Source organism: Epinephelus moara, chromosome 11 (genome assembly GCF_006386435.1).
Source record: "Epinephelus moara isolate mb chromosome 11, YSFRI_EMoa_1.0, whole genome shotgun sequence".
Taxonomy (NCBI): domain Eukaryota; kingdom Metazoa; phylum Chordata; class Actinopteri; order Perciformes; family Serranidae; genus Epinephelus; species Epinephelus moara.
The window spans coordinates 25,461,543-25,487,274 of NC_065516.1; the positions used below are offsets into that span (position 1 = coordinate 25,461,543).

The window sequence follows — 25,732 nt, forward strand, 5'->3', positions numbered from 1 at the left end:
TCACAAAGAAAAGTCTTCATTATCCACCATTTCAGAATCAGCACTGATCCTGTTACCACTGCCAAAATGAAGTTAAATATAGGGGTGTCTTCTGCAACCAGTAAGCAATCAGAAAAAAAAGTGTTATCAGAACTCTGAGGGTTTTTTTCCCTCATTTGATCTGATGCAAACAGAACTGAGGAACTTCTTCACCTATCACAGAACATTCTGATCAAACTTGGGCGTGCACCCAAACAAGCGCCCCCTGACTCACATGAAAGATGTGGGCTTGAGCCACTTTCAAGTAATCCATGGTGAGCCTCGTTTGATGTTGGAGGTCAATTACTGTAGTCCCAGCGCAGGAAGGTAGCCAGCAAATCTGGTATTTAGAAGGTGACTGGTAAGATTTTCTTGATGTCTTTTCAAACATTTGCTGCAGTTCTCGACTGTATGTGCACTGAGGGTGGAGGAAAAAAACGATACAGCACAGTACTGCGATATTTGCGTGGCAATACTGTACCAATACACGGTCACCAAGTACCAATCTTTTATCATATACATTATTAATTTTTGCAGACACACACTTTAATACAACTTTTGGTACTAGAATAATAAAATCCATTGCTTTTTTGGTCCACTAGATGGTGCTGATGTGCGCCATCTACGTTTCAGTCAAACATCTGGACATATTTTAAGAAAGAAGGACTTGGACATGACAGATTCGGTTTGCAAGCAGTGTCATATGAAAATAAAATACTCCGGGAATACTACAAACATGAGGGCTCACTTCACACGCCAACATCCAGAGACAGTGCTAGCCACCGACGGCCAAGCTAATGCTAAACCCGCTCCGCCGAAACACCAACCAACACTGGACACACTTAGCTTGACAAAACTACCATCCAACTCTGAGAGAGCGAAGAAGTTAAGTTCATGTGCAAAGATCTGAGTCCATACAGCATTGCTGAAAACGAAGGCTTTTGTTACAAGCTAAAAACTCATGAACCCAGGTAGTGACTCCGCCCTGCTGTTAAAGTTGGCCCAAGCTCCACAGAGAAGTGAATCATAAAGTTGAGGAACCTTGGAGTACAACAGGAAGGGTGGCGTTTACTTGTGACACCTGGACTTCAAGGTCAGTGGATTCATATGTGACTATAACGACACATTATCTCACAGAGGACTGATGACTGCTGTCTCATGTTGTCCAAACTAGATCAGTACACAAGTCACTCTGTAGCAAACATTACAGACCTCCTGAAAAAGGCAGCACAAGAATGTAACAGGCAACGCTTCTAACATGGGTGTTGCCACTCTGTTAGCGAGATACCTGCATGTGAAGTATTTCGCTCATGACCTTAATGGATGGTGTTAAATCTGCCCACAGTTCAGTCTATCAGGTGTATGTTGCATTTCTGACAGGTTTTATGATGGTGTTTTGTTCAGTCTGTCTGCTTTGCATCACATTTTGCTGCATGTGGGCTCAGAGGTAGAGTGGGTCGTCCACTAAACAGTTCAATCCCTGACTCCTCCAGTCTGCATGTCGAAGTATCCTTGAACAAGATACTGAACCTCAAATTGCTTTCAATGGCTGTTCCATTGGTGTGTGTGTGTGTTAAAAACTGAGTAGCAGGTGGCGCCTTGTATGGTAGCCTCGGCCACCAGTGTGTGAATGTGACTCTTAGTGTAAAAGGCACTTTGAGTGGTCAGATGACCAGAAAGGTGCTTTACAAGTGCAGGTCCATTACCATTTACCTTCCATAGAAATGACTGAAGTTAGATGAACAGACTAACTCTTAAGAGGTGAAACTGATGTTGACAAACTTTTCCTTTGGGGCAATGATTTGCAGTTTGAAAAAAGGTAATAAATCACAACGTATCACAGTAATATTGTATTGTGACCCTAGTATCATGACAATATTGTATCATGAGTCCTCTGGCGATTCCCACCCCTACTGCGCACATCACAAATATCACTATAAAACAATGCTAAAATATTGCAGTCCCCCAAGGTGTTCACAGGCCAGATGAAATATGTAATCTCTCCGGTGTGTTCTGGGTCTGCCCCGGGGCCTCCTACCAGTGGGTCGTGCCATGAACGCCCAGAAGGCATCCTGATCAGATGCCCGAACAACCTGAACTGGCCTTTCGACATGAAGGAGCAGCGGCTCTACTCCGAGCTCCCTCCGGATGTTCGAGCTCCTTATCCTATCTCTAGGGCTGGGCCCAGCCACCCCAGGGAGAAAACTCATTTCAGCCACTTATATTTGCAGCCTCATTCTTTCGGTCTATATATTTTTGGGGGGTGGGGTTGGGGGCCGCCAGGGGAGGCTTGCCCAGGGTGCTGAATGTGCTTGGTCCAGCAATAAACCTGAATCCAAATGCTTTAATAAAGTACGTCTGTTTAAAAAGTGTAACTCAAAAAGTTTCACATCCAACTTCATATTACTATGCATCACATATTTAATGCAATCCCCGGTATACTGTAGGACTTTATATTAGGATTTCATTTTTGGAATTTAAATTAAACTCTTACTGTGGAATACAGAAACTCAATTAGATTTAGCAGTCGGAGCCAGTCACTTTGTACAAAACATGAAATCAATTCATTACTGTCTTAAATTAATACTGTTTTTTTTTTCTTCTAATTTTTGCATTAATCTTTTTTTTTATTTTTTTTTATTAAATACTCACTTTGGTTTGGATTTGGTTGCAAGCACAGCGTGTGTTTAAGGGAACCTTTAGTTAAATGCTTGCTGTATCTAAAAAAAATAAAAATGAAACAGTGTCTTTTTGGCATTCTGGTGCTGTTCCCAATTCATGTGTGTCAAATTACCATCTGTAAGTAAATGGGGAAGAATTGCGCTGACAGACGGTGTAGCAGTGAATGGGACTCATTTATTGCTACACAGGCGTACAGTGCATTATGCAAATCAAAAACTATGAAGGAGGTGAAATCAGGAGAAAGACAAAAACGTTGACAGATGAGAAGAATGATTCTTGGCGACATCAATATGCCACTAAATCACATTACATAGGGACTGAGCTATAAGCGTACATATACATCTTTAGCTTGCAATGCCCTTTTCTCTTCCTCCTCTGTTTCATCTTCCCTTATTCAGCCTTACTTTGTCTCTCTCTGCTGTTTCCTTTTTTCCTCTCCAGCCTTGTGCCTCTTGCTCCCTCCCTCTCGCTTTCTCGCTCATACAGTGCTTTCCTGAGGATTTGACACTCCGAGGTTACTGTGTGCGAAAGATGATTCTCATCTCCGCTCACTCTGCTGAGCTCTCATGCAAACTACTGTTCCCCCATGCTGTTGCTGCCAAACTTACCGGCACTAACAGCTTATGACACACTATCGCACGAGTTTTTAAGTGACAAAGATTTTCATTTTTAGGAAGAGGTGATTTACTCTAGATTAGCCATGCGAAATGATATTATAATTAGGCGCAACTTTGATCTGACAAAGACCCCTAAACTGCTGCATGAAATCACTTTGTCGCTCCAGGTTAAACTGTTGTTCTGCACAAGTGCATGGTGTAAAGGAAAAGGTGTTTGACTCAGAGGTTAGAGTCACTGTGGTGAATAAAGCTTGTGAACATGGGCCAAATGGGGCTTGTCTCTCAGGAGTGCCTGGCATCTACCTCTTTCCTGTCGACATGTATCAAATCACAGCTTGCCAAGAGCAAAGGCTCAACCCTGCCTGATCCCTCTCACTTTTCTCTTCCTCTCTCCATTTTCCCCTCTTCATCTCTGAGGCTTTCTGTGTTTCTGTGACATTGTGTGTCATTAACTCTGACTGTTGCTCTCTGGCTCATTGACCATTTGGCTGTCTCGACTGTGAGGAACATAAGTTGATGTGCGAGCTGATTTTAAACATGAACTGATGGTTTATTCCACTGATATTGATCAGTTTTAACTAAATAATGTTTGATAGCTGGCTAAACAGAGCCAGGTTACTGTTATTGTCTTGTTAGGTGCAACAGGCAATTTTAATATTGAACTAATGGATCCCTGAGAGGGCTGCTGGTAAAGACAGTCCCACTGGGAATCAACAACAAACCCTGCAGCTCAATGCATTTTCCAGCTGCTTTTACCTCATTATTTTTGTTTACAAGCCTGTGAAACCACAACAATGTCAGTTCATATAAAACTTTTTTTTAGCCAAAAAGATAAAGAGACAAATTAAGAGTAGCTGACGAAAATAAACATCTAGATAACCTTTTTCATTAATTTGAGGAACAATCCAGGGTCATTAAATATTTATATTCTAATGCAAGGAATAGAACTGGTCATAAGAACATGATAAACGACTGGCCTGTTCAAGAATCTTTCTGCCACTTTATGCTGAAATGGCTTACAGGGGACCTACACCTTTCCTTATTTTAAGTCATATACAGTTTATAATGTCACAGTGTCAGATGTTTTAAATGAATGTGAAAGTAAACCCTGTAAGGAAATACCTAAGGCTTCAGACCGTTCTAAACACTCTGTTGTCAACATTTTCACCTACTTTTGAGACAAGCTGATGTCAGTTCATGAGGGATTTCTTTATATGGTCATCTGCTCCAGGTATGCTACTGCAAGTGTTTACAATACGCAGCCTACAGTGCTACATGTAGCTACATGCTAATGTTAGGGAAACGTGTAGCCTTGTTTGCCAAAGTTATTTCATTTCTTGCTGATTTTGGATCATAGTCTGGCTCTAAAGATTTTGGTCTAAAAGTTTTGAGGGGCGCACCACGTTCTTTGTTTTCAATGTAGATGCGCAGCAGACATGCTCAAACGCCACAGCCACGCTGCTGCGGTGCACACACGTTCCTAAGTCCCTATTTTTCAGGGCAAGGCTGCACCCTGGGATAAACAGAATTAAACTTTTGGAACGCAGCAGCGTGCAACGCATGTCATGTGACGAGGGACAACCAATCACAGCTGACAGATATCTTTTTCGTCTTCCGTAAATATCAGTCTGTGGGAAATATATAGGCTGATCACTTTAGTGCAGGGCTACCAGAGCTTTACACCTGTCCCAGGACAATGTTTTTGGTCTAATACACACTTACAAAACAGCGCCTGGAAAGACAACAGCCCTGCACTCAGGATTTCAGGTAAACAGGCTGTGATATGGTGCTTGTTGAGGACACTTAGCAACCTCAGACCCAACCTGCTGCCGTGCCCCTGAAAGCTGGCACAAAAAAGGCACAAGAGTAGCGCCTAGCACCTGACCTCGCACTTTCCAGGCGGTTAAAGTCGTGGCATGTGTACGGACCCTTCATTGGTGATTTTTTTCTAAGATAGAAAGTGCCACTCAGCTACGCTGCAGGCATTCCCCCGCTGCAAGTACACTGCTACATGTAGCAACATGCTAAAATCAGGGAAACAAGTAATCTTGGTTGCAAATTAGATCATTTTCTTCCCAGTTTCAGATCAAATTTCCACTATAACATGTTGAGTTGTGAAGATTTTGGTTTAGAAGCCTTTTATTGGTGACTTTTCATGGTAGAAAGAGCTCCTATACTCTGTTAAAGTCATTCGCTTTGTCAGAAGCAATCAGAGCAGACTGGACTTTTTGGTAGAGGCACTGAAATGGGGCATCTCAGACAGAGGTTGAACAAATGTGTTCCAGCACAGACAGTATGACAAAAATAATGTATTTTGAACATTAAAGCATGTAAATATGCTCAAGTAGAAACCCAAAATGCAAGTATGAATCTAAAATAGAGCAAAATAGGTCTCCTTTAAGGAAGCTTTAATACATCTGGTTTTGGAGGATCATACTCCAGTGTCACATTAACCTATTAGCGTCTTGAGACAGTTAATAATAATAATGTTAACTGCGTAACAGTCAAAACCACACCAATCTTCCTCAAGATCTCTGTTTTCCTGCCCAGGTGTTTCTATTTTTAATCAGTCTGCCAGCACCTTCCTGATGGTGCCAGCCGCGGTTGCTACGGGAAAATGATGATCTGCAATGCCCCTAATTATCTCTCTCTATTACATATCTTAATCTGCCTCCATAACTCTATCTCTGTCTTATTGTCTGTCTCTTAAGTCTCTGAAATAACACCGGGAGAGCTAATCACACGCAGGACTTAAACCATGTTATCCTGCAGCTGAATAAGTCAAGCGTGTAGTCAAATGAAAATGCCAAACAAATTTGAATTGATTTTCCCTGTGAATTTGGAAGTAATTACATTATTCAATCATCCTGTGTGTTTTGCCTGCCTTTCTCTCGACGAAGTGCACATCCATTACAGTGTCTGCCTCTCATTCCATAACTCCTCTTTATCTTTCTCTGCTTGAGGAGCTAATGGCTATAAATGACTAAAAGGTAAAAACTGACCAATTGCTTTTAATCAATTAGCGAACATTTTAATGATTTCCAGAGCAGACGTTAGCTGTTCTCGTCAAAAAAGGTCAAATGGAAGACTCGATTAAATCATGTCAGTATGTGGACTGTTTTTTTTTTTTTTTTTAAATTTTATTCACATCTATTTAGAAAATGTGAAAGCAAATGTTTCAGGCAGATTTAATGTAAAGGGATTTATAGCAGCATTTTGACCTTGAAATACTACAATATCCTATTAATATTATACATTAAACATTAATAAACGCTACCTGGTTGGTGGCAGGGGAAACACTAATTTACTGCATTAACAATTCTGTTTGAGTCGATATAGATCAAGTGCATTTAAATAATTCCTGCGCCCATATTTCATTATCTAATATCTAGAAAATGTGCCTTAAAACGTGTTTTGCAAAACAATAAATGAATGCACCTGTGAGGGTTTCTACAGCGCCTAACTTTATATTCAAATGACTCGCTGATACATCTGCAGGTGCATTGAGGAAAGGAAAACACACAGACAAACAAACATAAACAAAAACCATTCAAATCCGACTGATAAGCGTCTTTGTGCAAAGCCCTCAATTATCCTGTAATCTGCAGCCGTGCGCCAGACAGACGTGGTGTATGGGCGTGTTGAGCTGTGCCTGTGGTATTCCTTGTCGCTCTTACAAACACTTCGGCGAAACCCAGAGAGGCTCCACATGTCCCTCGTCTGAGGCTGAGGGTAGCGGGGTTGCTATAGAAACCACTGAGCCCACCAGGAAGCCGAGATAATCCGAGATACCAGAGACGGTGAGGGGTGATGCCACATGCTCACATACTGTACACACACACACACACACACACACACACACATAAACACATTTGTAGACACAGAGGGAAACATTCATCCACATGTGAGCATTCACACAATATAAAAGTATCCTAATGTGTTAGCTAACCAGTTATCCTTTGTCACTAGATGTGGTGTAGCTGCCAGTCAGCTAGCCTGACTGAGGCGCACTCATGACCACAGTGTGCTTTTCAAAGCCCAATGCAGCTCTTTGATTTGATCATCTCCCCTGCTAGAGTATCTCTCACACTCTCCCTCTTTCTGTACTTTCTCTCACAGCTACATCTTTTTCTACATGTATTTTTACTTTACTCACCTCCCTGAATTGTCTCTCCGTATTACTCTAATTTTCTCACAACAAACATACTCTGGCCTCGATTAATTAAATTACAAGACATCCTCAGTTCTCAGATTTGTCCGTTTAATACAAGCATTTGACTATTCGTTCCTGTTTTTCCATACAGAGTTAGAGTTTAACAGGGTTCATTGGGACCTTCAGGATGACAGCAATGATCATGTAATATAGTAAACAAGCCAAGTTAGCCCTCTGAGCTGATGCATGCTAACTACGCTAATGAAAGACTGGAGATGCAACAACATGTTTTGCCAAGACTCCGGAGAGCAGTGTGAAAGCCAGGAGCACTCACTCTGCAGCTAAATCTGGGGATCAAAATGCCGCCCCCCATTCCTCAGTCGACGGCAGGTTCACTGATGATTTGAATCTTTGACTTTCATGGGGCAACCCTATTTAAAATGTCAGCTCATCATATAGTCTTGATTGTAGTTTGTGATTGCCAAATAATGGTCTCAAAAAAAGACATCATTAACCCATTAGGTCAAAATGCCAAAGCAGCACCAAAGTTCTCCAAGTGGAACAAGCCAAGTGAGCCATCAAACTATGTTACTATGAGGTAACTACAGGCTGGCATTAGTGTTAAATTACTTCTAATTGGTGCAACTGGCTACAGGCTCTTTACCCTTGTGTTACATCACTTGTACACAAGCTCTTGACTTGCATACTCGAAATGAGAGCAATGTGACAGGGACAGACCACAGTGGAGCAGCTTTGAGAGAATGCAATTAGAGATGAAAATGGGCTTCAGGACGCTCTTCACAAACAAACAACAGAGACTGCAACTGAGCACAGCACTGCAGGTGTCCAAATTCATGTAACTTGATAGAGATTGAAAAGAGCTAATGACTGTCTACCAGGCGGGGATGTTTCACCACCAAATATCATCTCTGGGAAAAGTTTTCATCAGTACTCACCAATGAGCTCCTTGTTCCTGATGTCCAGGGCCATATTTCTGAGAGCGGTGGCCACGGCACACACCACCTTGTCGTTGTCTATCCTCAGTAACTCCACCAGGATGGGAAGGCCCTTCTCCTTACGCACAGCAGCCCGGATGTACACCGACCACTGACGAGGAGAAATCAGGGGGAGGATAGCAAAAATAGCAAAAATTTAAATGCATGTATCGTAGCCAGGCAACAGTAAAAACAATCCCATGGTACATTTGTGGTGGCAATGTACTTCACAAGAGCATTGTTAAGATTTAGTAATAAAGAAAAATTCTATTTCTAAAACAAAGGTTTTACTTTTTTTGGTTTTATTCAACAGTCTTCTCCTTGAATGGGATAAAGAGGATGCAAGGCCACAGCAATAACAACTGTGTCCACACAGCAAAGTATACAAAAGACAGTGCATGGCAAAAATACCAAAACCATCCTCTTCACATGCTTGTGACAATATGCTTGTTTGGTTTCTCCTTACAATGGGGTCACTGTGGTCACACCTGTGCATTGTGGAATCTTTAATCCATTCATCCTTTTTCTTACACTGTCTTATTGTCACCACGCTGATTATTTTCTGTCTTTAACCAGACAGAGCAACAGATTGTGAATACAAGCTGAGCTAGAATTACAGTCTCGCAGTTCTGCCAACCAGTCAGGTTGCAGTTACAGTTTACATCCACGTCTGTCCAGATTGATATGTAGCCATGACAGCAGACAATGCTTCAACCTTTTAAATGAGGATGCTTCACACACAGCTTCAACCCGGCAGCACAGAAGGTCCACGCAATCACCACACTTTCAATTTAGGCACCAAAGATTAGTGTCACCAATACAGTGAGTACGTTTACATGGACAGTTTAATTCCCTTTTCATTCGGAATAAAAGTTAATTCCTATTAAAAGTGATCTTGTAAACACATAATTCGGAATGAAAATGTCCATTGCGACTGAAAATTCATTCTGATGTAAGGGGCTGGAATATTCCATTTCTAGTTCTGAATGAACTCGCACTTGTATACACTCATTCCTCTTTAAATTCATTCCAGTCTTTCTGCGCATGTTCATTTCCTTGCCCCTCTGGCGCGATGCCGTATATAGCGTGCCCACGACTCGTTGCACTCACCGGTTTCCACTCCCCAAAGCACGGTCTTCTATCTCCCTTCTTCAACCTTCTACCTCTTTTCTCCTCCTCAACAGACGAAGCAATAGCAGAACAAGGTTGTTGTTGTACTGCTGCTTCAAGAATATAAGCAAACAAGCCCGAAAAAGGCACTAAGAACGCCGTCGTCAAGCATCTTGTTATCCGGAATGAGGACGACAATATTTTCTTCCGATAAACGTAAACACGTAACATCCGCCCCGCCCACTATCCAATCAAAAACCTTCACTGCCCCAAACCTTGCGCAGACCCGAATAAAGGCGACTAAAAGGCGATTAAACCCTCATTTGGAATGAATAATTCCCATGTAAACTACCTGGAAAGACTTTAATTCCGAATGATTTCATTCAGATTTATTTCATTCCGAATTAGAAGTCATCATGTAACCGCACCCATTGAGTTGTGGCCAGGAAAGTACTTTTGAAGAACATTGTGATGTCACACTGAAGCTGACCTTTGACCTGTTGGATATAAAATGTCATCACTTCATCATTTTATCCTCTTAGTCATTTGTGTGAAAATTTGTCATAATTACTGTGACCTTTGACCACCAAAATCCTATTTGTTCATCCTTGAGTCCAAGGGGACGTTTGTGCCAAATGTGGAGACATTCCCTTCAGGCATTCCTGAGATATTGGGTATACAAGAATGGGACGGATGTGAGGTCACATTGACCTTGATGTTTAACAAAATCTTATCAATTCATTGTTAAATCCAAGTGGACGTTTGTACCTAATTTTAGGAAATTCCCTCAAGGGTTCTTAAGATATCATGTTCACGAGAATGGGACGAATGGATGGTCAGATGGACAAGCTAAAACAGGATTCCTCCAGCCATAGCTGTTGTCAGCACAGAGGCATAAAAAGCTGGCCTGCCCCGACAGATGCTGGTGACTTTCTATCGCTACACCACAGAGAGGATCCTCACACACTGCATCTCTGTCTGGTATCACAGTCGCACAACACTGTATAGGAAAGCTCTTCAGCGAGTTGTCTCTGTAGCACAGAAGATCACTGAGATACAGCTCCCAGCCCTGGAGGACACTGATGGCTGATGCTGTCTCTGAAAAGCCACCAGCATCTGTAAGGACCCCATACACCCATGCAACCATCTGTTTGAACTCCTTCCATCTGGAAGACATTATAAGGCCTTCTACGCTCCCACCTCCAGACTGAGAAATAGCCTTTTCTCTAGAGCTATATCTGCACTGCATCAGTCCACTACGTCTCCCCCATAATCTGTCTGACTGCCCTAACACTTATCTGGCACAAGTGACTTTATTACAACACTGTGACAGCTGCCGTAGCTTTTATTGCTATTTGCTGTTTATTTTTTACCTATTTATTATAGCACTGATGCAGAACTTGCAAATTGAATCTTGCTGAACTTGCGCAATCTGACAATGAAGATCTGCTATTATCTATTCTTTCTTTTCTAAAGTGGGTACAGTAGGAAAAAGGAAAAAGAGACATGAAGTACAATGGACGAGGTCGAGTGGGAGACGGGTCAATATAAGAAGGGCTGAGGCATTACACTGACTCACCAGTGATATACTGTAAGAGGGAGAATTACATGAACCAGAGAGAAGAGTTTTGAGCTTGGAGACCACTCTATCCTCCCTCAATAACTATCAAGGTACGCTTAAATAGACCACTCAACCCTAAACGGCTCAAGTGGTGCCGCGTTGTGGGTCAACTGTAGAAGACTGGGGATGAGCTAAGCAGCACCCAAGAATAGATATCAGTAAGTCAAGTGTGAAGCTAAAAGACTGCGTGAAAAGAATAATTTCCGAGGTACGTTAAGGTTAGAACACTATTGTTTTTCTTGGAGACCGAAATGGGCAAACTATGGTGCACATAATCATTTTAGGAAATAATTCACCCTTGGAGAGAAATGATCATATGTCTTAACCAAGAGCTTAGCGAACAGAGCGTAGAGTGTGCCAGCAGCACGCCAACACAGCTTCTTTGGAAACTGTTAGCAAAGTCAGGAGAGGGAGATGGCTTAGAGAAGACACAACAAAGCACACACATACACACACATGCATGCGGGCCCCAAAATAGAAAATGTGATTTCCTGAAGACCACCTGCCCCCATCATTTCCTCCTTCTCCCTTGTCTTTCTATAGCCTCCTCTTCCATCTCCGCTTCTCTGTCCACTCCACTACCCATGGAAAAACTCACAAAACCAAAATCAGATACATACAACTCCCACGCACATTTACAGGACCACAGAGACATCTATCTCGACCACAGTGTGCTTTCCTTGTCTGTAACTGCCTCTAGACTTCAAGTTTTCACAAACAGCAAAAGTAATGTAACCTTTCGACTTAGCTTTTTCTTTCTTTTTTTTTTTTTTTTGACCGCATAAACACTTCCATCAACATTCCCGCATAGCCTGTTTACAACCAACAATGTCTGATGCAGTTTTCCAAGGTCATTCCAAGGTTACACCCTCACACTTTCTGCCTCATACCCTTATATATACGCACCTCCCTCAAGGCTTAAGCTGCCTTTACCAATACTCTCCAATGTGACTGCATGACTCATATATGATTACCATCTAGCTGTTTCCATCAGTCAGCTGCTGTTGAACCCTGGCTCTACTCCCTGGTGTGTTCAGGCTTGGAGCCTTTACATTATTACAGTTATTGCATTGCTGCTGAACAATATTATATACTATAGAACATATAAAAACATGGGATTGTGCTGGAGATTCGTCAAAGTCAGCCGGATGGCGGAGTGAGCAAACAGAACATTATTTAAACTGAGTGTCTGAGCTGTGTATATTTTGGACTCTGTGGTAATTACTGCAAATCAGCCTTTGAATGTGATTTAAGACAGAACTAGATGATCAGGGTTGAAAAGAAAAAGTGGCACACACCCAACCTGCCATAGTGTCCTTGTTGATTTTTAATCCTTTGTTAACTTGTCAATGGCAAGCAAGGCCAGTTTGTCTTAGAATTTCCATCCTGTGAAATTACTCTCTGAAAACTATCCTTACAAAATTTTAAATAAACAGACGCCAAATCAGAGCTATGTTATTAATCCTTGTACGTGAAAGGGTAGAAGTATTGTTACATCTAACCGCCTGGGTGCGGAGCAGTTGTCGGTTAAAGGCTGTGAGAGTTTCTAAAAAGAACTCAGCCATCAGATAGGTAGCCTTCACATATAATTACACACTTGCACGCACACTGTAGCTTTGTCCTACTTACAAATCAAATCAACTTCATTGTCAGTTTACCATACATCTTTTTGCAGGGCAGAATAAAGGAGCATGTCTCTGGGATCAAGGTGCAACATTAACATTTATACAACACAACATGGTCCCTGGGCCCACATACCTCTGATGTATGGAGTGGAGTAAAAATAGTGCAAGTTAAAATAGGAGAAACAATAAGACAGCAGTACTATGAAGTTGGAAAAAACAGTATAGAAGATATAAAAGAGGAACAGCACCCTATAAAAATGTAAATAAACTGTTTAATCTGTGGTTTATCTGCACAAATAATGTGTGTACACTGTGTTTCTCTGCTTTCACCGCATGGCTGAGAAAGGACAAGCTAATGATGAATCCCTTCTTTCATACTAATGGACAATTAAAGAGATATAAGGACACATATACATTAACAGTAGACAGTACAGTACAAGGACTGTGAGAGCAGCGTGAACATCTGCATATTAATTCTACAGTCAAAACACCAGTGCCTGAATATTGTTTACAGTAAATTCGTGATTATACTTGTGGGCTCTGATGATATTTATGTGTGGCAAAGAAGTCTGAAAGCACTGAGAAACATATCAAATCAGGCAGTTACCTTCCAGCTGCCTGCAGCCAGGTTCTGCAGAGCCCCGGCTGCTCCCTCCAGGGTGTCCGGGTTGGAGCATTCAGACAGCAGGGTGAGGTAGGGCTTGACGATGGTGGGGTGCCACAGCATCTGAACCCCTTTGGGGGGCTCGGCTGTGTCCGGGAAGGGGCCCACGCCATCCCACTGTGAAAGAGGAGACAGAATGCGACAGGTTATTTTATGTTAACTTTCATTAATGAAAAGATAGTTGAGTAAACATTGCAAGCTCTTTTCCAGCAATAAGAAGTGTGTTTCAGCAAAAGTGAGCTCTGAGATGTCACACAGTCCTGAAGTACACCTGTACATCAATGCAGCAAGATGTCAAGTTAAACCACTGGAGGTTCAGCTGAAACCAGATGCTCCAGGGGTGTTACACTAAATCGCACGTGAGTGACGGTTCTATATGTGGGTGCAGCCAATCCAGTTAATACAGCAGTAGCTTCACTCAGTTAAGCCAATCTAATTGATTGTTAACCACGTGTAGATAGTTCTCAAGAGAGAACAACAGCATAAGAAAGATGTGAGAGGAATGACAGCATAGAGAGCAACTCACCCTGCTACTTTCTGGCTATAGAGACTATCTGAAGCCCTTTTTAAACAGGAATTGTGAAAATTTGCAGGACAGCCCAATCAGTCTTTCAGCATTGGCAGTATGAAAACAAAATCGGGGAGTGCAGCAAAACAGAACAGAATGCGCCTTTTTCGGGGCAATGGGGGGCGTGAGCAAGTAACAAAACGTGTAGCTGAGCGTGTGACGTAAACAGTGACGTGGGAGGGAAGCCGCAGCTGGTCAGTCCTTTGGCAATTCTCTCGTAAGTCAGCCCGTTCTTCATCGTCCCCGTCATCTGACGGTTAATGACCTCTTCATTTGCGAGGACAAGGAGGGCGCGCAATTCCTTGTCTCCCCAGTTGCTCATCTTTACAGTGTCTGTCAAGTTTGTGTTTCCCTCTGGCAACTAGCTGCTCGCTAATTCCTGCTATCATCTGTTTCCTGTTTATCCACCGCCAGTGGCTCGCACGTGCGGCGTCCTCAACAGCTCCTCCCACAAGTCTTCAACAGCCCCTCCCGTTGCAGAAGGCTGCCTCTGTCTTTTTCAACTAAAAGGGTTCCGCCAATATGACTACCCTACGAGGCGGAAAATTGGGAACCTCAGATCAACTCGCCAATCCGGCTCTGTGTCTCCTAACGCTCACAGCTTCCCGCCAAAACGGCCCAACATTCGTGGAAAATCTGGCAGTGTACAAGGGGCTTGAGACTGGTTTTCATGCTCTAACCAAGGTAGCAATACACACCATGACCATGTTTGGATTAACATACAGCTGTGAGTCAGCTTTCACTGCAACGAACACTATTAAAACACACCAAAACCTCACTGATGAGCACCTACACATGCATGACAATGTCACTAACTGCATTTAAGACAAGATTCAGACTGTTGGTTGAGCAGTCACAGTCCCATTTCACTCACAGGAAGTAGAAAAAAAAGTGGGTTTTCTGGGGGTACTCCGGCTTCCTCCCACAGTCCAATGACATGCAGGTTAATTGGTGACTCTAGGTGTGAATGTGAGTGTGAATGGTTGTCTGTCTCTATGTGTCAGCCCTGTGATAGTCTGGCGACCTGTCCAGGGTGTACCCTGCCTCTCACCCATTGCCAGCTGGGATAGGCTCCAGCCCCCTCATAACCCCTAATAGGATAAGCAGTGACGGAAAGGCACTTTATATTTATGTTATTCAGAAGATTGTGTCTTTCCTTTACTTGAAATTTAGGCCTTAAGTCCGTTGTGCTAGGAGGATTTATAATAACAATTCTTTTTGGTTGCCATACAAGTTCAATGTGTCCGTATGTTAACAGCATGCTTTGAAAACACTGACAATAAGTATTTGAAATGATGTGAAAATGCATGTCCTTCATTTTATCTGATAGATGCAGGACTAGGTTTTAGGACACATTTAGACGTGATGAGATTCTGACCTTTGCTGTGAGAAAACTTTAGTAACTCTACCGCTTTGAATTTTAACTGAATACCCCTGAACTAACAATACACCTAAGCAGTGAATTTCGAAGCAGCAAACAGCAGCAGTCATTCAGTTTCCCCACTCCTCGCATTCATCTGATTTCATACCTGCAATATTTATGAAAGAGAGGTATCTGTGGATGTGTATTCTTGTGTGTCTAAGTGAATGCATTACTACATCTCCACTCAGTACACCCTGACCTATTAAAAAGCCAGAGACACTGAGTAAATCACCCCCTGTCATGCTGCTATGAGGGAGAGAATGGTGATAGAGGAGAGAGGTGGGAGAGGGCAAAAAATAGAGAGGAAAGAGATGCGTCTGAAAACAGTGACTATGAGAGAATGTTTCCCTCCTACATTTGCTTTGAGACATAAACCTAAAGCTTCGCACCTTTCTTCCCCTTTACCTCCATCCTCCTCCTCCTCTCCTCCACTACAATGGAGTCCCTTGATGTCTGAACCTCTTTGTTGAGTGACATGCCCACACCTCTTTCACATAGGCATGAACCCACAGCTAGCTCTCTTTCTCTCTCTCTCTCCCCTTTCATTTCTATTTCTCTCCTCTCCTGCTTGTCATTAATATCTCGTCCCCCTTTTCTCTCCTGTTGATTCTTTCTCTCAATCTCTCCCTTGGCTTCTCTCTCTTTTTTTATTTCTTGCTCGCCTCCCTTACTCCCTAATTTCTTATTCTATTTCCATCCTTCTCTCCCAGTTCTCAGTTTTTCCTCTCCCTATCGACCTCCTTGGTTTCGCTCTACTGCTTCTCCTCCTCCCCTTGTCTCAAGGTAAACTAGGCTAGTGTGTGTCTTGAGAGAGGTGCTGTGGATTGTGTGTGTGTGTGTGTGTGTGTGTGACCGTGTGTGTGTGCACATGTTTTTATCTGTACACAGATTCTCTGATCAAAAAATCAAAGGCATCTTATAGTTTGAAGTGTGTAGAGGCGCTATAACAAGAGGCATCAACTCTTTCACAGTAGAGTACTTTCTGTTGCCTAGAGACATCCTACATACTAAATCTGAATGCATAATGTTAATTTGTGTATCTTGGATTCTCAAAAGATTAAGTATATCAAACATTTTCAAATGTATTTGCCTCAGTGCAAGAAACTGGTTCATATGCAGCATTCAAATAAGTTTTTTTTTAAATAAGGTGAATTCCCATATGTCCTTTTTTATCTTCTGTGTATGCATGGTTAAGAATCATAAAACACCAACGCCGCTAAATTCACTGCAGCTTGAGCTCCACATTGTCTGCTGTGGGGAACTTGATCAGGTTGCTGAGCTGCAGCTGCCCTGTCCTCAAAATGCCAGTAATGTAAATAACACATTCACATTCAAAGTGTCTGGTCAGACAGCTGGATACCGACATTGTTATCCATTAATCAAGAGAGAACACTCGATGATTTGCCATCTGTGTTGCAGTTCTGGGGCAAGAATGTGAAATGTTGCCGAATTCATCTTTATTTATTTTTAAAAAATCACTTGTGCCATTTTTAAAGTTGTATTATTTGCCTGAAAGCCCAGTTCAGACCAAAGATTCGCAACGAGACCTGACAGCAACTGGATGAGATGGTGTATCATCTCTATGCAACAACTCTCTGCTTTGTTTGCAGCTTTTCAGGCTTATTTTGTGGCTGAATATTATTTGTAGCTTCTTAAATTATGAATGGGGATAGTGATAGTGAGATACTGGCTACAGTTGCATTTGTAGTAGTGACGAAAACAGAGGGTTTGGCAGGGATGGAGCACCTGCAGCAGGCAAACACGCCGTCTGTGGTCATTTTGACTTGACCAGCAGACTTCAGTACAAGCCGATCGGCTGTAGAAACAGGTGACCAGCCTTAGGTTCTAAAACTAGCCATCGGCTATTTGACCAGCGGAGTTGCAGGTGACACCATCAGCTGGCTTGAGTCGAGCTCAGACAGCCAGTTCACACCGCTGCAACTTTCTCTACAATGGTTTCATCTTGTCGCTAATCATTGATCTGAACTGGGCTTAAGAACTTTCAGGAGACATGTCTTGAAACAAAGCAGAAACCCGTAGAATTTCCCTGATAGCAAGAAAATAAATAAAGAAATGTGTGTGTGTGTGTTCCAGTACTGGTTTAGGAGTGTGTAGCTCCAGTTTAGGCTCAGTGCTGCTCCTTGGCCTTGCTGTCCGAACCTCTAATAAATGATAAGGAGACAACATCACCGCCCGTGTCTCTCTCTATCTGTCTCTCCTGTCTGGTTTCTTCCCTACATCAATCCCCTGTCTCTCTCTCTGACCCAGTCTCTTGGCTTCTACCCTTCTCCTCAGTCTGTGCCTATCTCACTACCTACTACCCCTCACTCTCATATTGGTGTATAGACAGACTATAGACAGTCTCCGACAAAATATTAGCCATTTTGTTGTGTCACGCTCGGGCTCGGGTGGGACTCATGTTTGATTTTTAAATGTTATTTATGAAGAATCCCTCTCTTCCTCTTCTCTCTCTGTCTCTGTAAATGGTCCATGTCAATGTGTGTCATGTGTTTTATGCCCATAGGGAAGAGGGGAAAAGACACGGTGTAGCCAGTGAGCTGCATTAGCCTGGAGAGCTGATGGCAAATAATGTATGAAATAAAACAAAAATAAAGCTTTGAATCTCAGGCTTGGATCTCATATATCAGTCCATTGGGTCTTAAGGATGCAAGTACGGGCTTTGTTTGTGTGTCTGTTTCAAGCCCATGGACAATTCGAACATCCACGCACTAAGAGCTCTGCAGGCTGTTCAGGTGCGCTTTCGACTTCAGCAAAACATTAGGTCTCGTCCATGGAGGGTAGTCCACCTCTACCTTAACAGCCTGAAAAGGGCATAACAGAGTAGACAGCGGGGAAGAGGGAGAGTAAAAAAATAAACTAAGAATGATGAAGCTTTTGACAAGAGAAGTTAGGTTAGAAAGTTTCAAATACATAAACTGTGATTTTTTTTAAAAAAAAAAGCAGTGAAAAATTGGCTTATGAGTTAATACATTATAAAAGAAGCCAATGCCTTTCAACTCAGCTTGCATAATACTCTGTGATCTGTGATTTTCATCCCTGTCTTCCATTATTTACCACACATCTCCCTGTTGAAGGCGCGGCTGCTTCCACCACTCACACTGCGTTCCTGCTTCATCATAAAAGCTGTCTTCTTTTTGCACCCGTGTGTATATATACAGATGGGGGATGAATGAAAGTAAATCCCAGAATAAACACGTGGAGAACCATAATGAATGCGGATGCTTCTATACAAAGCACAAGGGGGTCACTGAATATTCTGAGTACTAAATGATGCGATTCCTATGCTATGGCCTTTACAGCCACATGATCTCAACCAAACTGACCACCAATGGTTGATTTTGGACTGTGATAAGGCCCAGACACACCAAACCAGCACCAAAGAACTTAAACAAACCGCAAAGACTACAGCCAACTGCCAACTAGCACGAATGTTCTGCATGTAAGAAAATAATTCTCCATACCAGCAAACGTAGGCCCCCAGGCTTTGAAGCCAATTTTCATAGCAGCCAAACAGTGGACTTACAACTACTTGTCACGTGATGCCATTGGGCCCCAAAATACTTCCTCCCATAAACGTACATTGGGAGAGAGATGTCTGTCTAAATTATTTTGAGAATCACAATCACCACAAAATCACCACAGAATTGTCCATGGGCTTGAAACAGACACACAAACAAAGCCCGTACTTGCGTCCTTAAGACCCAATGGACTGATATATGAGATCCAAGCCTGAGATTCAAAGCTTTATTTTTGTTTTATTTCATCCATTATTTGCCATCAGCTCTCCAGCCTAATGCAGCTCACTGGCTACACCGTGTCCTTTCCCCTCTTCCCTATGGGCATAAAACACATGACACACATTGACACAGACTATTTACAGAGACAGAGAGAGAAGAGGAAGAGAGGGATTCTTTATTAATAACATTTAAAATCAAACAGGAGTCCCACCCAAGCCAAGCGTGACACAACAAAATGGCTAATATTTTGTTGACGACTATCTGATTCAGGTTGGATAGTCGAATTATTGAGCAGTATTGAAGGATACACAGTAAGACAGGCAGAGCTGGATGCAGACAAGATCAAGCCCATGGGCCCATCAATGCAGAGGATCCGGGTAAGTTTACACCCGATAGGTCAAACTTTTTTGGCCTCATGCGCCAAGGAGCAGCTTTCATAGAAATAAACAGAGAACGCTGTGTCCAATATTCTTTATACATCCATGAGAAGGTGGCTGTAGTCTGTATTCGTCATTCAAAATTGGAAATTGGAAGACTGACAGGACAGATTCAAGACGCTAGTTAGCTAGTCAGGAAGTTGACTAGCTGATGTTAGAAGAACAAAGGATATGTACTGTGTGCGAGCAAACTACACAAACAACTACAAACTGTGTCTGCTGAAGCTCTAAATGGCTAGAAAAATTATTTTACCTAATATAACAAGTTTGTCTTGATCTCACGTCATCTTGACTTTAGCCATTTGTCGGCCTTTCTCATTTCTGTTTCTCTTCTCTGCTCTGAGCTGAACTGTGATGAGTGATTACATTCACTGACGGGTGCTCCAACACCGATTCAGACATGCTGAATCAGCCAACAAAAAGCCAACAAGGGCTGACGGTGTGGCACACACCACAAAAACTAGGGCGACAGACACTTAGCAACGCCCCAACATTGACCGACAGCTGACCATTGACTTTCTGTGTCAGGGAACTTACCACCATCACCCAAAATCAAATGAGGAAGAGTGGTGTTTATTCCTCCAGTAGAGTACCACAACCTTGTAGAATCTATGCCAAGGAGCATTGAAGCTATTCCTGTTGCCCAATACCAACATCACTTTCAACTTTTTTTATTCACTGTGCCCACCCCATCAATCTATGTTTCTACATCATCTCCTCTAATCTCTCCCCTTACCTGATCAGCTCCCTTCTTTTTCTTCTTCTTCTTGCCCCAGCAGCCAGAGCTCTCTCCGTCACGGCCGTTGGCATCACAGAGCAGACCATCCAGCTCCTCCAGCCCCCCCTGCTGGCCGTGGGACGTCTCGGCTGCCAAGCGGTACGACAGGTTCCTCAGGATGCAAACACAGTTCTCTACAGTCTGGAGATAAAGAGAGTCGGGAGAGATGAAGTGAGGTAGGAGAGAGAGAGAGAGAGAGAGAGAGAGAGAGAGAGAGAGAGAGTAGGGAGAAGCATGAGGAGATGAAAAAAGGAGAGATATAAATGAATAAAGTGAGAAAGTTGAGGTGGGAGATTTGCGTTTGATGGCATTTAATGAAACATCTCGCTTGAAAACACAGAGCAAACTCAAAGTCAAAGCATACTGATAAAAAACGCCCACTCTCACACTTTTACACTATCGGCCTTCCACCCCCCACCCACGAGCCAGACAGACGGAGAGACTGAGAGACAGAGAGCGACGGAAAGGAAAGAAAGATAATCTCACAGGTAATATGCTTCTGTATTTTGTTAGCACTGACTTTGAAATGAGATTAGAAGAAACTCAGGTAAATGAGGAAAAATGACAAGCCCAATATATCGTATCACACCCCATTAAACACCAAGTTTAGAGGCGAGCCTGCCAGCCGAGGAGTGTGCCTGAACGAGAGCAAACTAATTCCTACAGTGTGTGGTGTCTACGCTTAAGTGTGTACTTTCACTGAGCGTGTGTACTCGCATGCGTGTGTTCAGTATCAGTGAGAAAGGGGAGTCATCGAGTCAACAGAGTGGAAATTAACAAAGACGAATCATCAATCTTCTCTCTGTCTGACCGTTGGTTTACACAAAAACAACTAAGGAGTGTAATTGAACGGCCTCAAGAGATGCAACAAACAAAACAATGTCTCACTCCAGCGAGCTGCAGTCATGTCTGAAATTCTATTCACATGCTATTATAGAATGATGTAGGAGAAGTTACATTTTATTTACAATTTACTTTGACATTTCATATTTCGATCTGTTATTTCACATTTATTCCTTGAGCTGTTCTTTCCGGCTGCGTGGTTTAGGGAATAAAAAGACTCCTGACTTTGGTATTAAAATGATTACACAGTACTTCGTGTGTCCACGGGGAGGTCAGAGGTTGGGGTCAGCTACTGAGCAGCAATCTTACAAAAGAAAATCCCATTCTTATTAACTGTGTAAGAATCTAGTAAAAAAAAAAATGAATACAAAACCACAGTTATTTCAGTTATAAGGTTTCGTTTGTATGACCTTTGTATGGCACTTTTAAAGGGGACCTATTATGCTTTCCCTTATTTTTTTTATATATATACACATATACAGTATATATGTATACAGCTTGATGTCATTCATGTAGAGGAGGTGACTGATGGTTGTTTCCGAAGTGGAGCAACCACCAGTCACCTCCTCTACATGGATGACATCAAGATGACCAGAACCGAGGGGTTGAACTACCAGACAGCAGCATTGCAAATGTTCAGGACAGCTACAAATACCTTGGGATCCTGCAGGCAAATGGGAACCATGAAGAGGCTGCAAAGAAAACAGCCAAAGCTATATACCTACACAGAGTAAGGCAGGTCCTGAAAATTGGCTGAATGGAAAGAACAAGGTCCGAGCCATCATCATGTATGCCCTGCCAGTCATGGGTCAGGGAAACCTGTAACTGTGGTTGCAGATGTCGTAAATTTCTCGCTGTATTTGGATCATATTCCTGCTGGAACATGTCTGGTTGTGTTTAGAAGCTTTCGTAGACCAAATCGCAATGCTTGTTTGCAATAACTTCCGGATAGAGAACCTCTGGATCATCTGCATAAAATGAAATGATGCTGAGCAAATGCTGCCTTTATTGGTTAGTTTTTAGTCTTAAAAAATACCCACATAAATTAGTATCAGTTTAAGTGTACCTCATAGGAAAATACTGTGTTAAAGCATGTTAACATGTGCTAGTAGAAACCCAAAATAAAAGTATGAATCTTTAATGAGTGAATGTTGAATATTGACATCATATAATCTAGAAAATGTCAGTATTTCACTGCATTGATTATGTTTGTAGTTTGATTTGCCTACTGCCTGGTTCAGACAGCATAATACAAATTACAGCCAGACCCACCTTTCGTAGGGTGTCGGCTTGGATTGAGAACGATAATGGCCGTGAGCAGTGTCAATCAATTGTTTTATCTCATGAAGTGTGTAACAGTTGACGACAACCGAACACAAGACAGCCAGCATCAAACACAAGCCTATCCTTTGATTACATTCTTGCTCCTGGAAGTCAGCTCCTTGCACCTCCGTCCCCATGGCATAATACGCATCGTGAAAGACAACAAGCTTTGACTGTTCAGGGACCAATGTATAGTCTGTCGTGTCTCTTAGCCAAGTCACAGCAAGATTTTATGACTTTATAATTGCCTAATCTAACACAGTGGCCATCATAACAGAAAGAATATTGTGCAGTATGTAACTGGCATTAGGTCTCGCACCAGTCAAATGACTTTATCAGTTAAGTTAATTGGCTCTTAGCTGTGTGCCAGTACATACTGTGAAACCTATTTAAATGTCTCTAAAACTTCTTCACATCTGTGCAATTCCTCACAGCATAATAGCAGCAATCTGTAGATTGTGTTTAATGGGACGCCCGACTATAAAACATAATTTTCACATTACATATAGTGAATATTCCTCTGATCTGGCGCATTTCTGTCTGGATCTGTGAACATGAAAGGCAAGCAGGAGGGAGCTGAGACCGTCTTGATGATCAAAACGCAAATCCTGAAGAATCCTGAGAGTGATGGTGTGGGGAATTTTTGTGAGAGCACTAACCGAGACGAACTGATTATACGAGTAAATGGGCACATGAACTGGTAGATAATCAGTTATAATGTTACTTGAACATCCTCATCTGGAGTTTTTTAATAATTTCTGCTCAGACTGATGTTACAAATACATCCTTTTAAAAATAATCTGCGGTGCTACTTTATATTAATCATATGTTGTTGAATCCTTGAGATCTATTTTCTAGTATTTATTCTTAATGATAGATCAGATGAGTCTGCCATTAACAGTAGATAGTGTGAGGAGGAGGTATGGCAGAACAGGTCTTGGAAAAAAAGAAGAGAAAAACGCAGTACATAAAGAGCACAAGGCTAATGTTCATCGCTGTTTCAACAGTGACCACGTGCTGGTTCACCTGCCAATCAGTCTTTGTTACTGTGGCGACAGCAGTACTCCTCTGGTGACTGCAGTCAGATGGTGAAGAGGGGCGGGCAGTTAAGCAGTGATTAAGGATGGCCATTTGGAGAGGCTGGGAGACAGGGAGACCTTGAGAAGTCAGCCATCCACAACACTGTTTATGTAGTATTGACTTGCCCACACATACTGTGTCATGAACACACATATACACTCCACGTCGACATGAACGTGTCCTCACACATTGAAAAAAACAAAAAGTGAACATAAACTCGCTCAACTTTGACTAGTGGCAGAGCTAAATTGGCAGCAAGAAGTGCTGCAACACTTTGAATCTGAGAGCTTTAATTTGCCCTAAATAAAACATGGTGATGAACTGCACCCTCTTTGAAAACTAAAATTTGTCTTCCTTGTTGCTGCTGGCAGTAAAAGGGGTTCAGCCATTGTTGTTTTTTTATTTGTCACCTCCTGTGCAATGAGATTTCACCAGTTTGTCTACGAGAGAAGTAACGAGACACCTTTCTCTCCTGCAGCACAACTTCATGACTTAGTTTGAAAGAGCGCATTTACTATATGATAATCTTTTAAAGCACAACTGATGGAGAAAGATAAGAGCATGAATGAATTCATGCAGACACAGTCATGCACATTACATAAACACAAGCCTAGATGCTCAAAGTTAGCACACACACACACCTTGCTGTCGATCTCGCCGCTGCCCAGAGAGGTCTGGATGACGTAGAGCAGAGCATCTGTCAGGCCGTCACACTCCCTCATCCTTCGTCTCGCCTCCTCACCTGCGGAGCTTACATTCCTGCAACGCACACACACACACACACACACACACACACACACACACAAAGAACACAGGTCAGAGTATGTGTGCATGTGTCTGTGTGTTTGCCAAATAGAAAGAGAAAAACAAATGGGCAAAGAAAGAGGGTTGGTGAGGAGAGAAGATAAGACCGGAAGACAGATGAAAGAAAAAAGAAAGCTGGTAACAAGAGGTGTAGAAAAGCAGAGAGAGAGAGAGTGTGTGAGTGAGTGAGAGACAGATACCAGGGAACCTGGCAGCTCTCCCTAAACTAAACAATTGAAAAGGGAACATTAAAATTCTGGATACATCTCAATCTATGCCCCGAAGGCTCGCCTCAATTTAAAGCACTTGACTTGAGTCCAAAAAAAAAAAAAGAGGAGGGAGAAAAAAGAAAGCTGCTTTAGTCAGACAGTTGGTTCCTGAACTTCACAGCCAACACTCACACCAACGCTGCTTTGATAATTTGACAATATTGTACCATTTATTATTAGGGGCTTTGCCAATATGATGCACAGAAATAATGAATAGAATTTTAATTGAACTTGAGGTACAGGTGGGTGGTGTTGGGTTGGATTTGTTTGGGTTTCAACATGCGGCTGTCTGTGATACAGAGACACTCAGTCCCAGACATTGACTCATTTTGCTTGTGTCAATAAAATAAATATGAAACTGAGGTGCGCAGCAAAAGATAGATAGAAAATTGTATTTCCCGTCCTGAACACAATACCATGGGGAAATGCCTTTTGTTACATGATTTTGATGAGGACTTGTGGCCTGTACTGGCCGGTTAAGATGAGTGAGGAGTCAGTAGTCAGTGAGGCTATGAAACAGCCAATAAAACAGGCTTTTCAGCAATTTTGAAACACAGCAACAACATGCGGTCCTTGAGCTTACAGTCGTAAATATGCACACAAAATATTAGGCTGATTGGTCCAGTAGTTTGGCTGCAGACAGACAGATACACACATGCACACACCTGACCAATACCTTTTTAAGACTTTTTAAGACCTTCCAAAAAAACCTTAAGACCTCATCGCTACTTCAAGCTGTCGTTAGCAGCAACGCATCTTTAACTTACTAAACAGTTGTAGTTTGCAATTAAATCAATGGAGCACAAACAACAGAACTCAGATAAGCTGAGAAGGAATGAAGCCTGAAAGAATAAATTAAAACAAAGGCAGGTTTATTAAAATACACCTTAGGTCATAACAAGTAACACAGCTCTACAGCTCAACATCAGCTATTCAAGGACAACTTGCTGAAAACAGCAACCTT

The 25,732-nt window shown here is 42.3% G+C and overlaps 1 protein-coding gene across 1 annotated transcript in view; it reads right to left on the minus strand.

The window, feature by feature from the left end:
• The window catches only part of ctnnd2a (catenin (cadherin-associated protein), delta 2a), a 363,618-nt gene that overhangs the window by 42,219 nt on the left and 295,667 nt on the right, over nucleotides 1–25,732 (minus strand). The window contains exons 16-19 of the mRNA XM_050057274.1: nucleotides 24,337–24,454; nucleotides 20,408–20,590; nucleotides 13,429–13,602; nucleotides 8,427–8,577 (exon numbers count right to left, since the gene is read on the minus strand). Coding sequence (XP_049913231.1) covers nucleotides 8,427–8,577; nucleotides 13,429–13,602; nucleotides 20,408–20,590; nucleotides 24,337–24,454 — 626 coding nt within the window. The remainder of the gene's footprint in view (nucleotides 1–8,426; nucleotides 8,578–13,428; nucleotides 13,603–20,407; nucleotides 20,591–24,336; nucleotides 24,455–25,732) is intronic.